Raw genomic sequence first — 16,032 nt, forward strand, 5'->3', positions numbered from 1 at the left:
TCCCGCTGCTGTTCTGCAGGGCTCCCATCAAAATGTTTTGCTAGGGTTATACTGAAAGCCAGTGATGGGCAACCTCATATTCTTTGAGGGCCTCTTAATTTTGAAAAGGGTCGCACAGAGGAAGAGCACACTGCACTCCTTCCTCTTCATATTTCCTCCGTCCCGGCCGGAGAATACCTGCAGGAGGAAGAGCACACTGCACTCCCTCCTCCTCGTATTTCCTGCGTCCCAGTCTGAGAACACCTGCAGGAGGAGGAGGAAGAGCACACTGCACTCCCTCCTCCTCGTATTTCCTGCGTCCCGGCCTGAGAATACCTGCAGGAGGAGGAGGAGGAAGAGCACACTGCACTCCCTCCTCCTTGTATTTCCTGTGTCCCGGCCTGAGAATACCTGCAGGAGGAGGAGGAGGAAGAGCACACTGCACTCCCTCCTCCTCATATTTCCTGCGTCCCAGTCTGAGAATACCTGCAGGAGGAGGAGGAGGAAGAGCACACTGCACTCCCTCCTCCTCGTATTTCCTGCGTCCCAGTCTGAGAACACCTGCAGGAGGAGGAGGAAGAGCACACTGCACTCCCTCCTCCTTGTATTTCCTGTGTCCCAGTCTGAGAACACCTGCAGGAGGAGGAGGAAGAGCACACTGCACTGGTCTCCCTGTGTTGAGTAGAGGAGGTCAGTTGACAAAGAAGTTGGCTTCCCCTGGTCTGACTTATTCTTTGCTTTGATAAAACAGAGAAGAAGATTGGATGGGGAGCAGCCGGCTGGGAGAGGGGGCGCAAGTGAAAGCTCTGTGGTGTCCTGTTGCCAACAACATACAAAGAACACGTGTGTGGTCGATCACTGCCCTTATTCAATATCTAATCTAGGAGGATCCAGTATCTGCTGCTGTCATTTTAACATTACCTGACTAGTCAAACATATTACAATTAGGGCAGAGAAGAAGGGCGAAATGTACTACTTTAAACTTCAGTGGTCTTTTCATCAAAGTATGAGCCATTAGGTGTCACAACTCATTTTACCAATGTACAGATTGTATGCCCTTGCAAGTAGTGTCCTCTCTACCATTTCTAATTGTAAGTAACATTATATATATCCTATTATTACACACCACTGTGGAAAACATCGGTCATATATCAATGACTAATTAATGAGACCAACTTGCCTCCCATAGATGACCAACGATTGGGGCGTCAGCCCAGGAATGCTCACAGTTCATACCCATCTTTCCATTCTTGAAGACAACGAAACTCACGGTTTTATCAAACCACCTACAACAGAACAACACAGTATAATTACCACAAATGATAAATCTACACAGTGTTATTTTTGGATGATTTTATTAAAAAAAAATATATCTATATATTTTAGACCAAAGTAATAACAATAGCAATATGTTCTTGAATTTTTTTTACTGTAAGTCTCTAACTGCTGGGAGACTATTACATGGATCTATCAGCCTTTAAATTTTTTCTTGTGTTACATTTCAGTCTCTCTCACTCCCATTTCAAAGTTTGCCCCTTTGTCCTAAAACCTCCAATTTTAAAATGTGTCCCCTTATTCTAGAAAATAAATTTACACAGCCAAATAAATATAAAGCAACCAAACACGCTACAATCATAGAAAATAAATCTGTGGCACGTTTATCAGACTATTGCAAAATAAATCCAAAGTGTATTTTAGCAAACAGATAAAGACTATTAAACTATATAAAATGCTCACAGTAGCCAGATATAGGCATTATTGTCCAAAGTGGCAACCAACCCTCTCATAAACACAACTACTGCTGCCTACGGATGTCAACCCAGATTACGTTACAGAGGCACCAAGAGTGCGAGACAGGATCTGACGATTATTACGAGTCCCAGACATCAGACCCCTGTGCGTTCTGCAAACTAAGATGCTGGGGTACTGAAAGGAGGAAGGTGGTAGGGTATGTAATATTTAATTTGGGTGGATATCTTTAAAATTAGATGATCACTATTAATATATGAAGTTATTATACATGAACAAAATGGGGTGACAGTTATGGCTTTATGAAACACAAAAATATCCATAGAGACCCTTATCACCTAGAAAGTAGCAGAATACCTGTCATAGCATTTTCCGTGCAAGAGTGACTTGGCATATTTGTCGAGAGAGGTCACTGGGTCGTCCTTGTTGTATCCTTGCTCTGTGTCATCTAGTGTTACAAAGAAAGCAGCTTTCTCAACAGCATCCAGGCTCTGCTTGTTCTTTCCATTTCCAAAGAAAGATTTGCGAGCATTGGCCCAGGGAACTCTGCATTACATGCAACATTAAATGGGGTTTAGTCACTGTTGTAGCACTATACCCACTGATTAAAACAAGAGTACTACTATTACTTTGGGATTCATCATTCAAAATGTATCAATACGATTGTAAAACACTCTGCTTTGTAACATGTAGATGTTGCCGTTTCCATTTATAACACATGTATTTTTATAGCCTGCAGGTGTCACTGTTTCCAGGACTGTGCATGGAAAGATTTAAGTTAACTGCAAAATACATTCAATGTCATGGGTTTGCCATTCATTACAGTAAACTGTGCTGAAACGACACATTAATAAGAATGTAGAGCACAGAAAAAAAAAAAGAAAGAAGGTGGAATCAAAGTGTAAAGGTTATTTTTCATAATTCATATGTTGTAACTTACACATTGTTTTACACAGCATGCATTATATCCAGGCACTAGGTAGCAGCAGATATTGTGTGACATTGAATAGTGGGCTATTAAAACATTATATAAAAAAGACAAGGATAGCGGAAAACAAAAATAAAATTCATCCAAGAAAATTTGATGTGCAATTTTATTTAAGAACTGCTACAGGTGATCGTACCCAGAATGCTCTCTGCCTCTTCTAATACACATCTCCACTCATGTAACCGCTGAAAGAGATGACATGCAGGAGGGAAGCAGCGCTGGAGAAATACAACTTTGTCCAGCAACAGCCAAAAAATAATTAGCATACGAGTCCACGTGGTGGGCAGGGCTGCGTCTCTCCAGCGTTATAACCCCCATCGCTGTTCTCAGTTATTTTAACTGGCTTGGAATGCATGGACAATGTGCAGGAGGGGAGACAGCATTGGCCAATGTGCAAGAGGGGAGACAGCATTGGCCAATGTGCAAGAGGGGAGACAGCATTGGCCAATGTGCAAGAGGGGAGACAGCATTGGCCAATGTGCAAGAGGGGAGACAGCATTGGCCAATGTGCAAGAGGGGAGACAGCATTGGCCAATGTGCAAGAGGGGAGACAGCATTGGCCAATGTGCAAGAGGGGAGACAGCATTGGCCAATGTGCAAGAGGGGAGACAGCATTGGCCAATGTGCAAGAGGGGAGACAGCATTGGCCAATGTGCAAGAGGGGAGACAGCATTGGCCAATGTGCAAGAGGGGAGACAGCATTGGCCAATGTGCAAGAGGGGAGACAGCATTGGCCAATGTGCAAGAGGGGAGACAGCATTGGCCAATGTGCAAGAGGGGAGACAGCATTGGCCAGGCAGAGCAGGTGGTGGTTGGTGAGTATTCTTTAAATAACCAGTATTCCTATTCTATAGGATATATGGAATAGTGCACTCCCTAATCAAATTATATGGATATTAGCAGTCAAGAGTAGTTCGTTCGGATACCATATATAAGCACAAGGCTGTAGGTCAATGACTTTTGACATCTGTAATGATTTACAGTAAGGGGTGTATATTTCCTTATCACACAACTTTCCATAATTAACGTGAAGCAATGAAATCAGAACTCACTGTTTATACATAAAATACTTAAGGAACGTATACATATATTAAGATGACTTGTGTGGCATGTATATAGGGTGGTCCAATAAGAGTAAAGTACCTGTCTCCAGCAGTGAGCGCTGCCAGTTTTTCCTCTCCAGGCTGAGGTTCAGATTTGTCATCAAGAATTCGTTGCATTTGCTGTTCAATCTCTCTTGGCTTTAGTAACCTCCCATCATGGTACAGCCACACTTTGAAGTAACGCCCTTTGTGGTACACAACAATGTGCTTGCTGTCCTTCACATGTTGTAAGGTGTCTACAATGGTCAGAGGTTTATAGTGAAAACATTAACACACATCCTACTCAACCTGATTCCGGGGCCAGGGCACTGCACTCCTACAAGACTGATTGCTACAGTAAAATTCAAGTTTGTGCATCTTATTTTATTTCATTAGATGCGGTTTCCTACTGCTTGGGCTATATAACTATTCATTAGCCGACAGTCCAAGGAATGTCCATTCTATACTTCTCTAAAACCTACCTTACCAAATTTTCCTTGGAGTATATGTATGAATGTGCAGACTGGTGTAAATTATAAAGGACAGACGAACTAACTGAAAATAATAGGATTATGTAAGAGAGTAACCTTACAGGTAGGGTGCTCTGCAGGTCCCGGAGCTCCTCACAGATGTCAAATATTCTCATGTATAGTATATTATTCCAAACAATACAGAAATACAGCCGAAGAATGCTAAACGGAGCATGTCACTACATACGATATGCATTGTATAGGATAGGTATCCTCTAATGTAAAGTATACTGCTATTAGAAATTAGCTTTCTGACAATATGGCTGCATGAGAGAGAAATACAGTTACAAAGATCTATGTATATATTATCACTTGTATATTATAAGCTAATAGATACCACCCCAAACACAGGGGTTGTATTGCAGTTTGCAGTCATGTAATAAGACAGCTGGGGGGAGGTTGGGAAATGTAAACTCAAAAATAAGCTTATTGATACCAAGGAGGCTTTAATATAGACAACAGGACTAGTCTACTACAGGCCGCAAAACTACAAGAATGTTAGACACGTCATCTATAAGAATCACTATGTTCAATACTATTCCGTAGCGAATATAGAAAATGGCTTGTGCGATCATATAATAAAACATGATTGAAACAGATTTGTAGGTACAGTCAACACACATACAAGTGTGTTTGTGCTTTGTTGAAAGATCTACAAACAAAATATATATATTAAAAACCCAAACACCATACACCCATGAATCAAAAAGCATGTAGCAATTCCTTCTTTTGGAAATAAACGAGTGAGTGTTTACATATTTTACTGTCAGATGACCTGGCAGCATGTTGCAGAAGTCACTGACAGGAAAATTATAGATGGTGAAAGAAGATCATGCAAGAGCAGAGCAAGAGGTTATTGGCACAAAGGTACTATGACATCGGATGACCATTCTGAGGCAGAAAGCATTAATGGGCAACTAGAGTATATAAATTAGTTATACATAAGGATATTATTGTTAAGCTTGCATACAGTGTGAACCATTTACAAACAGATTCTTCTGCAGTCCGATATATCATTCTATAGCCAGAGAGTAACCCTATGTACTAGGTACAATCAGAATTCTATATACAGTGTATATATCAGCCAGGGTCCTCTCCTTAGATAATATATTACATACAAAGTATACAGGACTCATGCATGGGGCTGCAATACACTCGCCTATGACTAGCCATAAAGAACGATGTGTACCATCTTGGAATATTAAGCATGTGCCCCATCACTACTGAGGAACAGGTTCTTCAAACCTTTTGTACAACATGGGAAATAACTTTGACTTCTTTAGATGAACCCGAGTGCTGTTTGGGAAAGAATTATGCATATCTGTCACAGTAATATTAAGAATATTATATGTGGGATAAAGGAATATTCTGTAAATTATAGAGCTAGTACAAGTCAAGCAGTTCTGTGATATAGGGCATTGTGGTGGCTTAGTGGTTAGCATTTCTGCCTCACAGAACTGGGGTCGAGTTCAATTGCCGACCATGGCCTTATCTGTATGGAGTTTGTATGTTGTCCTCCGGGTGCTCCAGTTTCCTCCCACCCTTCAAAAACATACTAGTTGGTTAATTGGCTGCTATTAAATTGACTTTAGTCAATCTCAGTCTCTGTGTGATAGGGAATTTAGACTAAGCTCCAATAGGGCAGCGACTGATTTGAGTGTGTTCTCTGTAAAGTGCTGTGGAATTAGTGGCGCTATATAACTAGCGGATGATGATGTACCCATAGAAAAGCATATGGCCATAGGCAGAGTGCTGGCTGTTTTAGTAGTCACAGAACAGAGTGACGATTTATAATCTCCCTTATTATTTACAGTAGGAGGTGTATAATTACTATAATACACAAGTATTCCAAATGAACACAGAAGTGCCGACATCAGAACACACTGATAATATTTGCAGGAGTTTATACATACGTTAACAGCACTGGTGTATTAGACAGAAGATATGCAATAATGCTGATACAGCACTAGGCCATTTCCCCAAAACTCGGGAGATCCTTGAAGCGCTCTCTTAAAATGCTTCAGTTCTCTTCCCCAAGATAGCCTGGAATCGGTTTAGGCGTTAGCTACATAATGCCCATAAGAATGGTATTCTCAAAGAACTTTAGCTAGGGGAGAGCTTTCAGAAATAACGTCCCTGTACAACCAGAAAGCCAGGATCCATCATAGCAAAGGCATTGGTAAACTCATTTAAAAGCTCTATGGATCTCATAAATAAGAATACAAGACTGTCAGTTTGTAAATGGTCCACGCTTGCAATGTTAGGTTTCACTTTTTTACTTTGCCAACAAGCTTTGCACAATAATTAATTGTAACTCAGAAAGTTAGAGGTTATGCTGCCATGTGCGTGGGTTAAAGGTTGTTCTTGGTGCACATGCGCTAGGATTGCGGTGGCTAAAACATGAGAGAGCCAGGGCAGTACCTGTCTCAACGCCCGGTATACGGCTAGTATTGAACATTCGCTCATACTGGTAGGAACACATTGGAATGGTATTATTAATCATAAGCTGGAAGGAAACATAAAAGGATGGAAAAAAATGAGGGAAGGGTATGGAAAATAAATTATAATTAAACAGGCACAAAGTAATAGACATGAAATTAATACAAAACATGAGAGGACCCAGATAATCCTAGAACACAAATACCAAACTAAAAGGATAGTAAGCAGCCTTGTAGATGAAGGGAAAGAACGTCAAGGTATCTGACGAAATATTACCTGTGAGACTACGTAAAAAGCTCAGCCAGCGTCACTGTTTCATTTAAATATACTCAATCTTATTTTAGGGTAACCCTGGGAGCCTGAGGTTAAGCAACAACAAATTTAACAGATCATCAAATACAGTAAAATGCAGTATACATAGAATGGATTTAAATTTTGTGTGAACACAACTCAATAGCAGATTAACTCCCACAGATTACTAGCAATGGATCCGTGCGACGGACATCAGAAGACGCCAGATTGATTTTTGGAAAGACTTTGACCTATTGTTTCCAAGTCTTACGATTATTAGTCCTTGGAAATCAATATAGCAGCGACAGCCGGGAAGTCTCACTGTTAATATTTGGTAGATAACAAGGATTGGTACTACGGCCGTTGGCTGCTCTTACCTGTCTCCTCTCCAGGGATTCGGGAAGTATTAAACATTCTTTCCCACTGAGATGAGCATAGTGGAACAGTGGACCCCATCAGCAGAATCTTCACCACATACCAAACAGTGTGCCAAATGGGTAATAAAAACATTTTTTAAACAGATATGGCAATATAACGAGGGGAAGAAAATCAGTAAGATAGAGGAATATAGTTTTATTTATTAGTACCAGAAAGGCAACAAGTGACCTAGATACCTACATAAAAGTTCTCAAAAATCAATTTATATACCCATCACCCCCACACGGGGTGGAGGAAACCATCTTTGTATGCAGAATAAATTTGTTAGGAATTCATACCCCAGTGATATCACTCGTTCCAAATCGGGTGACTGGCTGCATTCTCATGACCTTAGTTCAACCCAAAAATGTCTGCCTCCACTGTGTGCAGGTCATGGGTACACATTAACAAAGATTACTCCTCTATTAAAGTTCTATATTCTGACGTTGATGATGTTTAAGCAAATTCATAGACTGTTGTATGCTTGTTGGGCAGTACGGGCAAAAATCTGCAGGAATCCGGTTGGATTTTCATCATAAATGATCAATTCACTCAACTCTAATCAGTTGGATACATTATACAGATTTTGTTAAATCTTGGGGCCTTACAAATCACCAATATAGTTTCTATAGGTCACAATGGGTTATGTCTTCTGGAGGTGAAATACAACTGCCAGGATCCATTTGGAGTTGTTAAAATTGTAGTAAATGAGTTGCAATTGAACAACAGTGCCTGGTTATATAAACCTGATGAGCGTGCATTGGGGCTGTAACTTTCAGCACACAGGGTATACACATGCCATGCGTAAACAGAATGCACACTGAATTAATAAAATGTTGTGCTCTTTAGCTCATATTATTTTATTTAAGAAAACCTATAACATTTTCCTATACCTGTAAAGAGTTAATCAAACATGAAAGAATTGGTAATAAAATTGACATGCTTGCTAGAACTATTGAAGTCTGACTGTGAAACAAACATTTGCACACTTGTCTAAGGCTCTGTAAACCTTTTATTGTGCTGAGCTACTCACAGGCTAAAGTGTCTGGTAACAAGCACCACCTTGTCTTCATCTACAAAGAATGTACACACAGTTTATAAAGTTCTGTCACTCTAAGGCAGCCTTTAAATACAGCTTACAACTTGTATGTGAGCCGGTCCTTCTGATTTATCCAACCCCATGTGTATTGACATTGTGAACAATTTACATAGACTGTCAGGTAATGGGACCAATGTGATATGTTGCAGATTGCATTAAATACAACCCAATCTTTTTCTTTAGCCCCATAAAAATTGTGATCTACAATATTTGTTTCATTTGTCCTTCAGACATTCCCCCTCCCCCCTCCTGTCCAAAAGTGGACTTTTCTGCTTAGACACGTTGTGCATTATTCAAGGGATAATGTGCTCCATTATGTAAAGTATGAGAAAATTAGAGGTTATTAAATGTTCTCTAACCATATGAAAGCCCAAAGCTGCAGACTCAGGGCTAGATTTACTAAGCTGGGGGTTTGAAAAAGTGGGGATGTTGCCTATAGCAACCAATCAGATTCTTGCTTTAATTTATTTAGTACATTCAACAAAATGACAGCTAGAATCTGATGGGTTGCTATAGGCAACATCCCCACTTTTTCAAACCCGCAGCTTAGTAAATCTAGCCCTCAGTGTTTTCTACAGGTAACGTAATGACTTCTAATAGCCTTAGAATTTACCGGAGGGCAGTACTTCTGATAATACACAAGTTTTTCTCATGAACAAGAACATGTTATAATATTGGAACTAAAAGAATATCTGAATAAAAGCAGAGTAAAATAAAACATTTATACAGATAATATTTAATAGCTAGAAGGCAGTAAGATGTTCTACCATTTATACAGTTCATAAATCTAAGGAAAGCAGAATCCTTTAACAGACTGGATAACAATGATCAATGTGTAATGAATGGTGTACAGACATACAGGGCAACATGTGAAGTTTCAGAATACAATTTAGCACTTATGGAATATGCATAATTTCTTTCCAATGTCCATATTGACTGTTTTGTCCAATGTAATCGGATTAATACCGGGTACATTACTTTCCATGGTTAGTAAATTACTGTTCATCAGAATATTCAACCATAATTAATACTTTATCAACAAGGAGGTAGGTTTCCCTATTAAATTTTAAACCAAAGCATTACACAAAAATCCCCACAGATGAAGAACAAAACATACCGGTTTAATTTCCTCTCTGTCCAGTTTTCTCCGGTAGAGCAGAAGGGCATGGATGGCATTGCCAGCTCTTGCCGCTTGTATACTGGTTGGCAACACATACAAGTAATCCTACAGGACCAAGAGAATGTTAAAAAATGATTAAACATGCAACCATGACTATGGACTATATCACATAAATAAAAATAAGGAATTATAGTCTATTTAAAGCACAGCTGGGTAAAGGTAAAGGAATAACAGTCATTACATATTTGAAGTACTGGCAGTAAAAAAAGAAAGATTAGACCACATGTAGCCAGTATGTAAAGCTGGGTGCAGTGGAACATTCTGTTGGGTCTGCACTCTGTGTACCATATCAAGCCCACATAAAACTTCACTAATCTCTTCCGCTAGATCAGTGGTTCGAAAACATTATTCCAACAGTTCCATGTCTTCCTGTCATGTAATTCGCCAATATAATATTCCATATGTCAGCTACCTTTAACCAGTGTATTTCGATTTGATTGAGGCAAGTAGCCCTCACCCAAGAACCACAGCTCGATAAGCACTGGGCTAGACCTTTGTGGATTGTAAACACGTCATCTACCCCCCATTCAGATTGTAAGCTCTTTGGAGCACAGTTCTCGTTCGCTCTTGTACTTATTTCTCCCAATAATATATTGTTTCTTGTTAATATTTAAGATGCTGCATACACCATGTGCCACCGCATAAACAAACTCATTGCACCAGAAAATGTTCATTAATGGTGATATTTGTCACGCAGGGAAGGGTAAACGGTACAGGAAGGTAATAAAGTAGTCTATGTTCTATGTATTGGCTCAGTGTACTTTGGGCTCTGGATTGGAAACTTTTCATCACATCCTTGTTGTAAAACAGAAACAAACTATTGTAATTACTTTTATAATCCATGATTGTAAACTCTTTAAAGCATTGCCCTCATTCTATCATTGTATTTTGTTTCTCGCAATAATATATTGTTTATTTTCCAAACATGTGTGGCACGGTAAATATAAACTTACTGTATTAAAGAATATTCATTCAGAAACAGTTTGCGCACAAGGAAAGGGCAACTGGTGTAAGGATGTAACACAGTAAATCTGGTTACTCAGTGTTCTGATTATGTATTGTCTCAGTGTACTTTGGTCTCTTCATTGGAAAAGTATTATCTGATCCTTGCAGTAATAGTACAAGACGGGAGATAAAGCCAATTCCAGGGAACTAGCACAGAATAAAATATAATAAGTGCACAGACCAAAGGCAAAGAAAATAATTTGGATAAGGGTGAAGGAAAATATACCCGATTTAAAATTCATTGAACATGTGCATCTTAAGGTTAGTCTGCAATCAACATAGGAATCAGTGGAAGAACACATCTAGAATCTTTAGCGTAACATATGATAAAACATTATAAAATAATATTTTTTCAGTCACGGTTTATACGTAATCTAAGTCTAGTGCTGTGTGTGGTGTTCACTGCCTGATGACTGCAGCTTGAACAGCTAAAAACACAGGTATCGTTGACCACTATCATCAACACATTCTAAAATACACTATCATCTTTTTTAAACAAATGACAGGTTAATACTGGAGCTAGGAGCGCTCATGGTTTTCAATTTTTGTACTGGAGATGTGTTTACCATACGGTTCAATGATCCCTAAGTTTCCATCCGTTCATATGTTGCAAAAGGCGGCACAGAAGCAGACCTCGAGTGCATGGCTAAATGCCTGAAGGTCCACACTAATTTCTGAAGCTTGTCAGCAGCTTTGCCTTAAGCAGCAAGAAACCAATACAAAGCCGATACCACACAATAAGAATCAGATATAAATGATCGAGATAGGACTCCGGTCTTTGAGCTTTAATATTTTAGGTAAGAAGATTCCGAAGACTGATTTAAACATTCGATCATGCAGACTTATTTAGATGACGCCACTGTGTTGTTACATACAGTGAACAATCAGGTTGATGACATTTTGAAGTTTGGTTAGCCCATATAGTGTTTTTCAAGAAAGGCAGAGGGAAATATAAGATTTGCACAATACAATCAATGGGCTACAGATACAATATGTCATCACTGATAAAATGCAGACAAGTTAGTACCAGAAAAGGCATTATATTAAATAAATATACTAGTAGTATACTTGTGAAGGGTGTGTTGGATCCTATCAAAAGTGGTTATATAAAAAGGTATCACTCCTATAATACTCTTTCTTGACACATAAGTATTCAACATCACATAGTTTGATCATTGAACAGACAGACTTACCATTGCATAGTAATTACTGTTGACCATGATTGGCCCACGGCCTCTGAGGTAGATGTACTCTTCCCACCAATCACTGACCTATCGGGAAACACCAAAAGACAACAGAGTATTAAAATCCATGACAAAACAACCAGCAGCACGACAATATAAGCCAAGAAATGCTAGCTACGTTTTCAAGACCAGTGTTTTCCTGTCATTTGTATGAACAGGTAAAAAATGTACTAATGTACATTGAAAAAAATCACCTATGTGTCTACCCACACTACTGATTGGTCTCTGCGATAAGGCCTGAGTATATGGTTTCCTTCTGGTGTTCAACATTTTCTGGAATCCAGGTTAAATCAGATACATATAAATATATAATAAATATCATAAGATATATTTATATTTTATTATATATTTATATATATTTTATACAAACACAAACATACATAGCATTAAGGATGAGCGTTTAAAAATGTTTCCAAGCTAACCCTGGATGGTTATAAATTGACAGAGACTGGGTTTAGAAATCTACAGCACTGAAGGAAGAAAAACTGAAAAACAAATGGAAGAAAAAAACAAACAAAAAAAAAAAAGTATAGGTGCAAATTATCAAGGTTTCAACTTTGCTTTAAGAATAATGTTCCTGCTCTCATGCAGCAGTATGGATAGTAAGCATGTCTGATACAGAGATATAACTCATGGTCTGGCTACTGTAGCCCTGTTACCATAAAGATATAATTATAAATAAAATATTTTCTTGATATCTAAATGAAACAAATGAAATATATTTTTGGATATGTGTGTCCATTTCGTTTGCTAAGGCTTACAGTCTGTTCCTTCTATTATCCCTTCTTAAACTGTATTTGTAATTTTAACAAAAAAAAAAAAAAAGGTATATATAAACACACGCACAGACACAGCACAATAAACAATAGCAGGTGAAGAAAAATAATTGTTAAAGAGGACACGCTGGCCATTATGACTAGGTTATGTTAATTACAGCAGCAGACGAATAGACAAACGATTGTATATGTGATTTAACGGTAAGACTTGAATTTAATGTATGTCCCATTGCAGCAAACAGGTTGAAACGAGGGAGCAAAGCCCCAACAATCAAATTTATTAAACGAAATACATCTATCTTGTAAGGTCTTAAATTCTGATCTATGGGGCGGCCTGATGAGCCTGCTGGAGGCACAACAGTAAATTATGCCCGAGATTCACAGCCACAATAAAAATTAAAAAAGAATTGTATTACAGTAAAAGAAATGTGTCACTTACATAGTTCGTGGCCCACCACGATTTCAACTTCAAGTACCACTGAAGTCTTGGTCCTAGGTTAATGGCAAAATCTTTGGCAAGACCTTCCATCCTTGTATACTGTGGTTCATCCATCAGCGGCTTAACAGAGTCCAAGTACTAAAGAGATAAAGGTGGACAGTTGAAAGAGTTTATTCTTGCTGGTGTCCGGAGCAAGAGCAGAATTTTGACAGTGCAGAGTTTAACTTTGTATGTCAGCAAAATATTCAAATTCTATGTATATAAATATCCTAAACATTTGTGTGTGTTAGAAGAGGTAACATTGTATTTACATTCTGCATCAGAAAAGCAGTGCCATAAACTGCACAAAGGAGCCAGTACAAGTGCTTACAGTGTTAGAAGAAGCAGCGCAACAACTTTGAAGTATAGAAGGGAGTTCTGGGTAATACACTCCTTCTGCACAATCCAATGGGTGCCATAATCTGTCTGTACATTTTATTCTCTATTATCTTACAGTGACAGCTATCTTAAGAGGTTTCACCAGCACCTAACTTGTGACAATATTTTGTTGTTTATTGTATATTTTATAGAACCATAATTCCATCTGACCTTTCAGCATTAAAACCAACATGCACAATGAGAACAAGATGCACTTAGGCAAATTACTCTAGGAGTTATCCATTACTTGTTGTACTACAATGTTTTCATATTTACCAAGGGCCAGAAGGCAAGTAACTTTGGCTATACCTGTGCCACAGGGCAAAGACAACACGCATGTGGGTTGGGATATGGTCAGCGTGGCTGGGATTACATGCAGCAGGCGGAATAATATACAAAAGGTGAAGCGGAGATGATTGGACAGAGATTTGATTAACATTGGCTACTTTGGTCCTGTGGCATCTCTCTCATACTTGTATATAATTATATTTAACCCAAAAGCTCCTGGAACATTTGTTACAAACTTGGTCTAGCAGTAATCACATAATGAAGAATGTTTCTACCAAACTAAACTGAAACAATTTCAATTACTAAACAGGACATTAATATTAATGCATAAACTTTTTTTTTTTTTTTTTTTTTTTACATGACAGCAAACTCTAAAATCGTTCTTTAGACTTGTTAGTATGAGTGAAAAAAATGAAGACATGCAGATATCTATGCCAAAATCAGGACAGTGCTGCTGCTGATGCTAATCAGAAAAGGCTGTGGCCATTTAAAGTCATCCACTTTTAATAAACAATTAAAGGAACACTATAATGAAAGGCTTATATTAAAGATATGTCCCTTCTGTACAAAACACAGTGCTACAATGTCTTCCAGAGGCCTTATGAAAAAGCATTTGCTTGGTCATATCATGATTTGGCCAATGGGGGCAGTGTTCCATTGGAGTTTACGAATTACATTTCGGGACAACCATGGCCGTACGAAAGTGCCTTTAACATATTAATACATGTCCTGAAAAATAAGACCCTATTCAGGATATATTAATTCTACACACTTCACTTAATAATTATACATCAACTGAAAACAATTTAGTCGACTAACTGATTGGCTTTTCGTGCTCTCATGCAACGTCTACTAAACAGAATTTTCTTTTTCTTGTCTCCTTCTACAAAGAAAAAGCAATGAACTTTGTAAAAGCTGTAGGAGGGTTTGTGTAAGCCAAATAAAGTAATCTGAAGTTGGAAATCCCTTTTGGAAGAAAGCTAGTGATTTAAAATTCAAGAATCAAAAAATGCTTATCAATTTTTTTTTTAACTTAAGTCACAAGTTGATACTTAAAACGTTACACACCATTTAAAATAAACGACGATCTGAAGCAGAGTTGAAGCATGTTAGAGGCCTTCTAGATTAATAAGAGCATTGTGAAAAGGCTTCAAAAACTTACCGTATCTCCACATGTACCTATAAAAGCATATAAAATGTAAACATATAACCCTTCCGTAACTTGCTTAACCATAAAATCCTGTTATTTTTCAAAGCATCTAGTAATGCAGTAGTCCTATATAGAAATGGGAACATACATTTTTTGTTTTATTGTGGATCACAAGTTTTCCTTTTGTATGGGTAAATTCTACTGTTGTGAGTGAATATGGGCTGTTATTATTGATATTTTTAGATCATGAAACCTAGCATTAAGCCCTGCATCAGTGTCCGTAATTGTTTCAAAGTCACTATACTTAACCGTAAAAACTAAATACTGTATAACTAGCAAAATTATATAGACGGAGAACATTTCTTTTGGCTACATGGTGTGATCCAACAGACTGCAATATACTAGCCAAATCCATTATGTGGTTAGAGGCCAGGAACTCGAGCAACATGCTGAGTGACTGAAGCTCCATGTGCATAATATATACAGAAAACTTGAAATTTAGCTACAGTGAAAAGCAAACGGCTACAGAGCAAGAATCATGAACTTTTCTAAGCAGTTGATATTCTGCAAGAGCCACAAGGGAGCCTTTAACGACTTCTGAATGTGGTCACTGGGATGAAAACAGAACCTACCCTCTTGACTGTATCCTTTACAGGTGGCACTGGAAGATGAGGAAGACAGGTTTGAAAACTGTACAGCATAGGCTTCCGACCAGAGAACAATTTCACCATTCCCTGAAAAACCAAAGTGCTCAAATGGAAAAAAATGAAATACACAGACACACATTCCACAAATAACACATTTAAATTCAAAGTTCTCTGAAACAGAGAGCTTTTCATCGTTTAAACTGATGTGCATGTCTGTGTGTAATCAATACACGTTGTTCACTCCTAAATTATGACTTTTCTAATATAACATTTACGTATAACAAGATATTCACATATAATAATGTCAATTAG

The 16,032-nt window shown here is 38.3% G+C and overlaps 1 protein-coding gene across 2 annotated transcripts in view; it reads right to left on the reverse strand.

Annotated features, from left to right (window-relative positions):
• CPT1A (carnitine palmitoyltransferase 1A) overlaps nt 1–16,032 on the reverse strand; it is a 44,029-nt gene that overhangs the window by 11,942 nt on the left and 16,055 nt on the right. Inside the window, exons 5-12 of one of the 2 annotated variants that reach the window (XM_075187990.1) lie at nt 15,706–15,807; nt 13,219–13,356; nt 11,953–12,030; nt 9,692–9,799; nt 6,750–6,834; nt 3,860–4,055; nt 2,086–2,274; nt 1,160–1,265 (exon numbers count right to left, since the gene is read on the reverse strand). In XM_075187990.1, the coding sequence (XP_075044091.1) occupies nt 1,160–1,265; nt 2,086–2,274; nt 3,860–4,055; nt 6,750–6,834; nt 9,692–9,799; nt 11,953–12,030; nt 13,219–13,356; nt 15,706–15,807 (1,002 nt within the window). Of the gene's footprint in view, nt 1–1,159; nt 1,266–2,085; nt 2,275–3,859; nt 4,056–6,749; nt 6,835–7,435; nt 7,524–9,691; nt 9,800–11,952; nt 12,031–13,218; nt 13,357–15,705; nt 15,808–16,032 lie in introns of those variants that run through there. The other variant, XR_012679433.1, reaches the window with a different exon arrangement.

This window comes from Mixophyes fleayi, chromosome 10, assembly GCF_038048845.1.
Source record: "Mixophyes fleayi isolate aMixFle1 chromosome 10, aMixFle1.hap1, whole genome shotgun sequence".
Classification (NCBI taxonomy): domain Eukaryota; kingdom Metazoa; phylum Chordata; class Amphibia; order Anura; family Limnodynastidae; genus Mixophyes; species Mixophyes fleayi.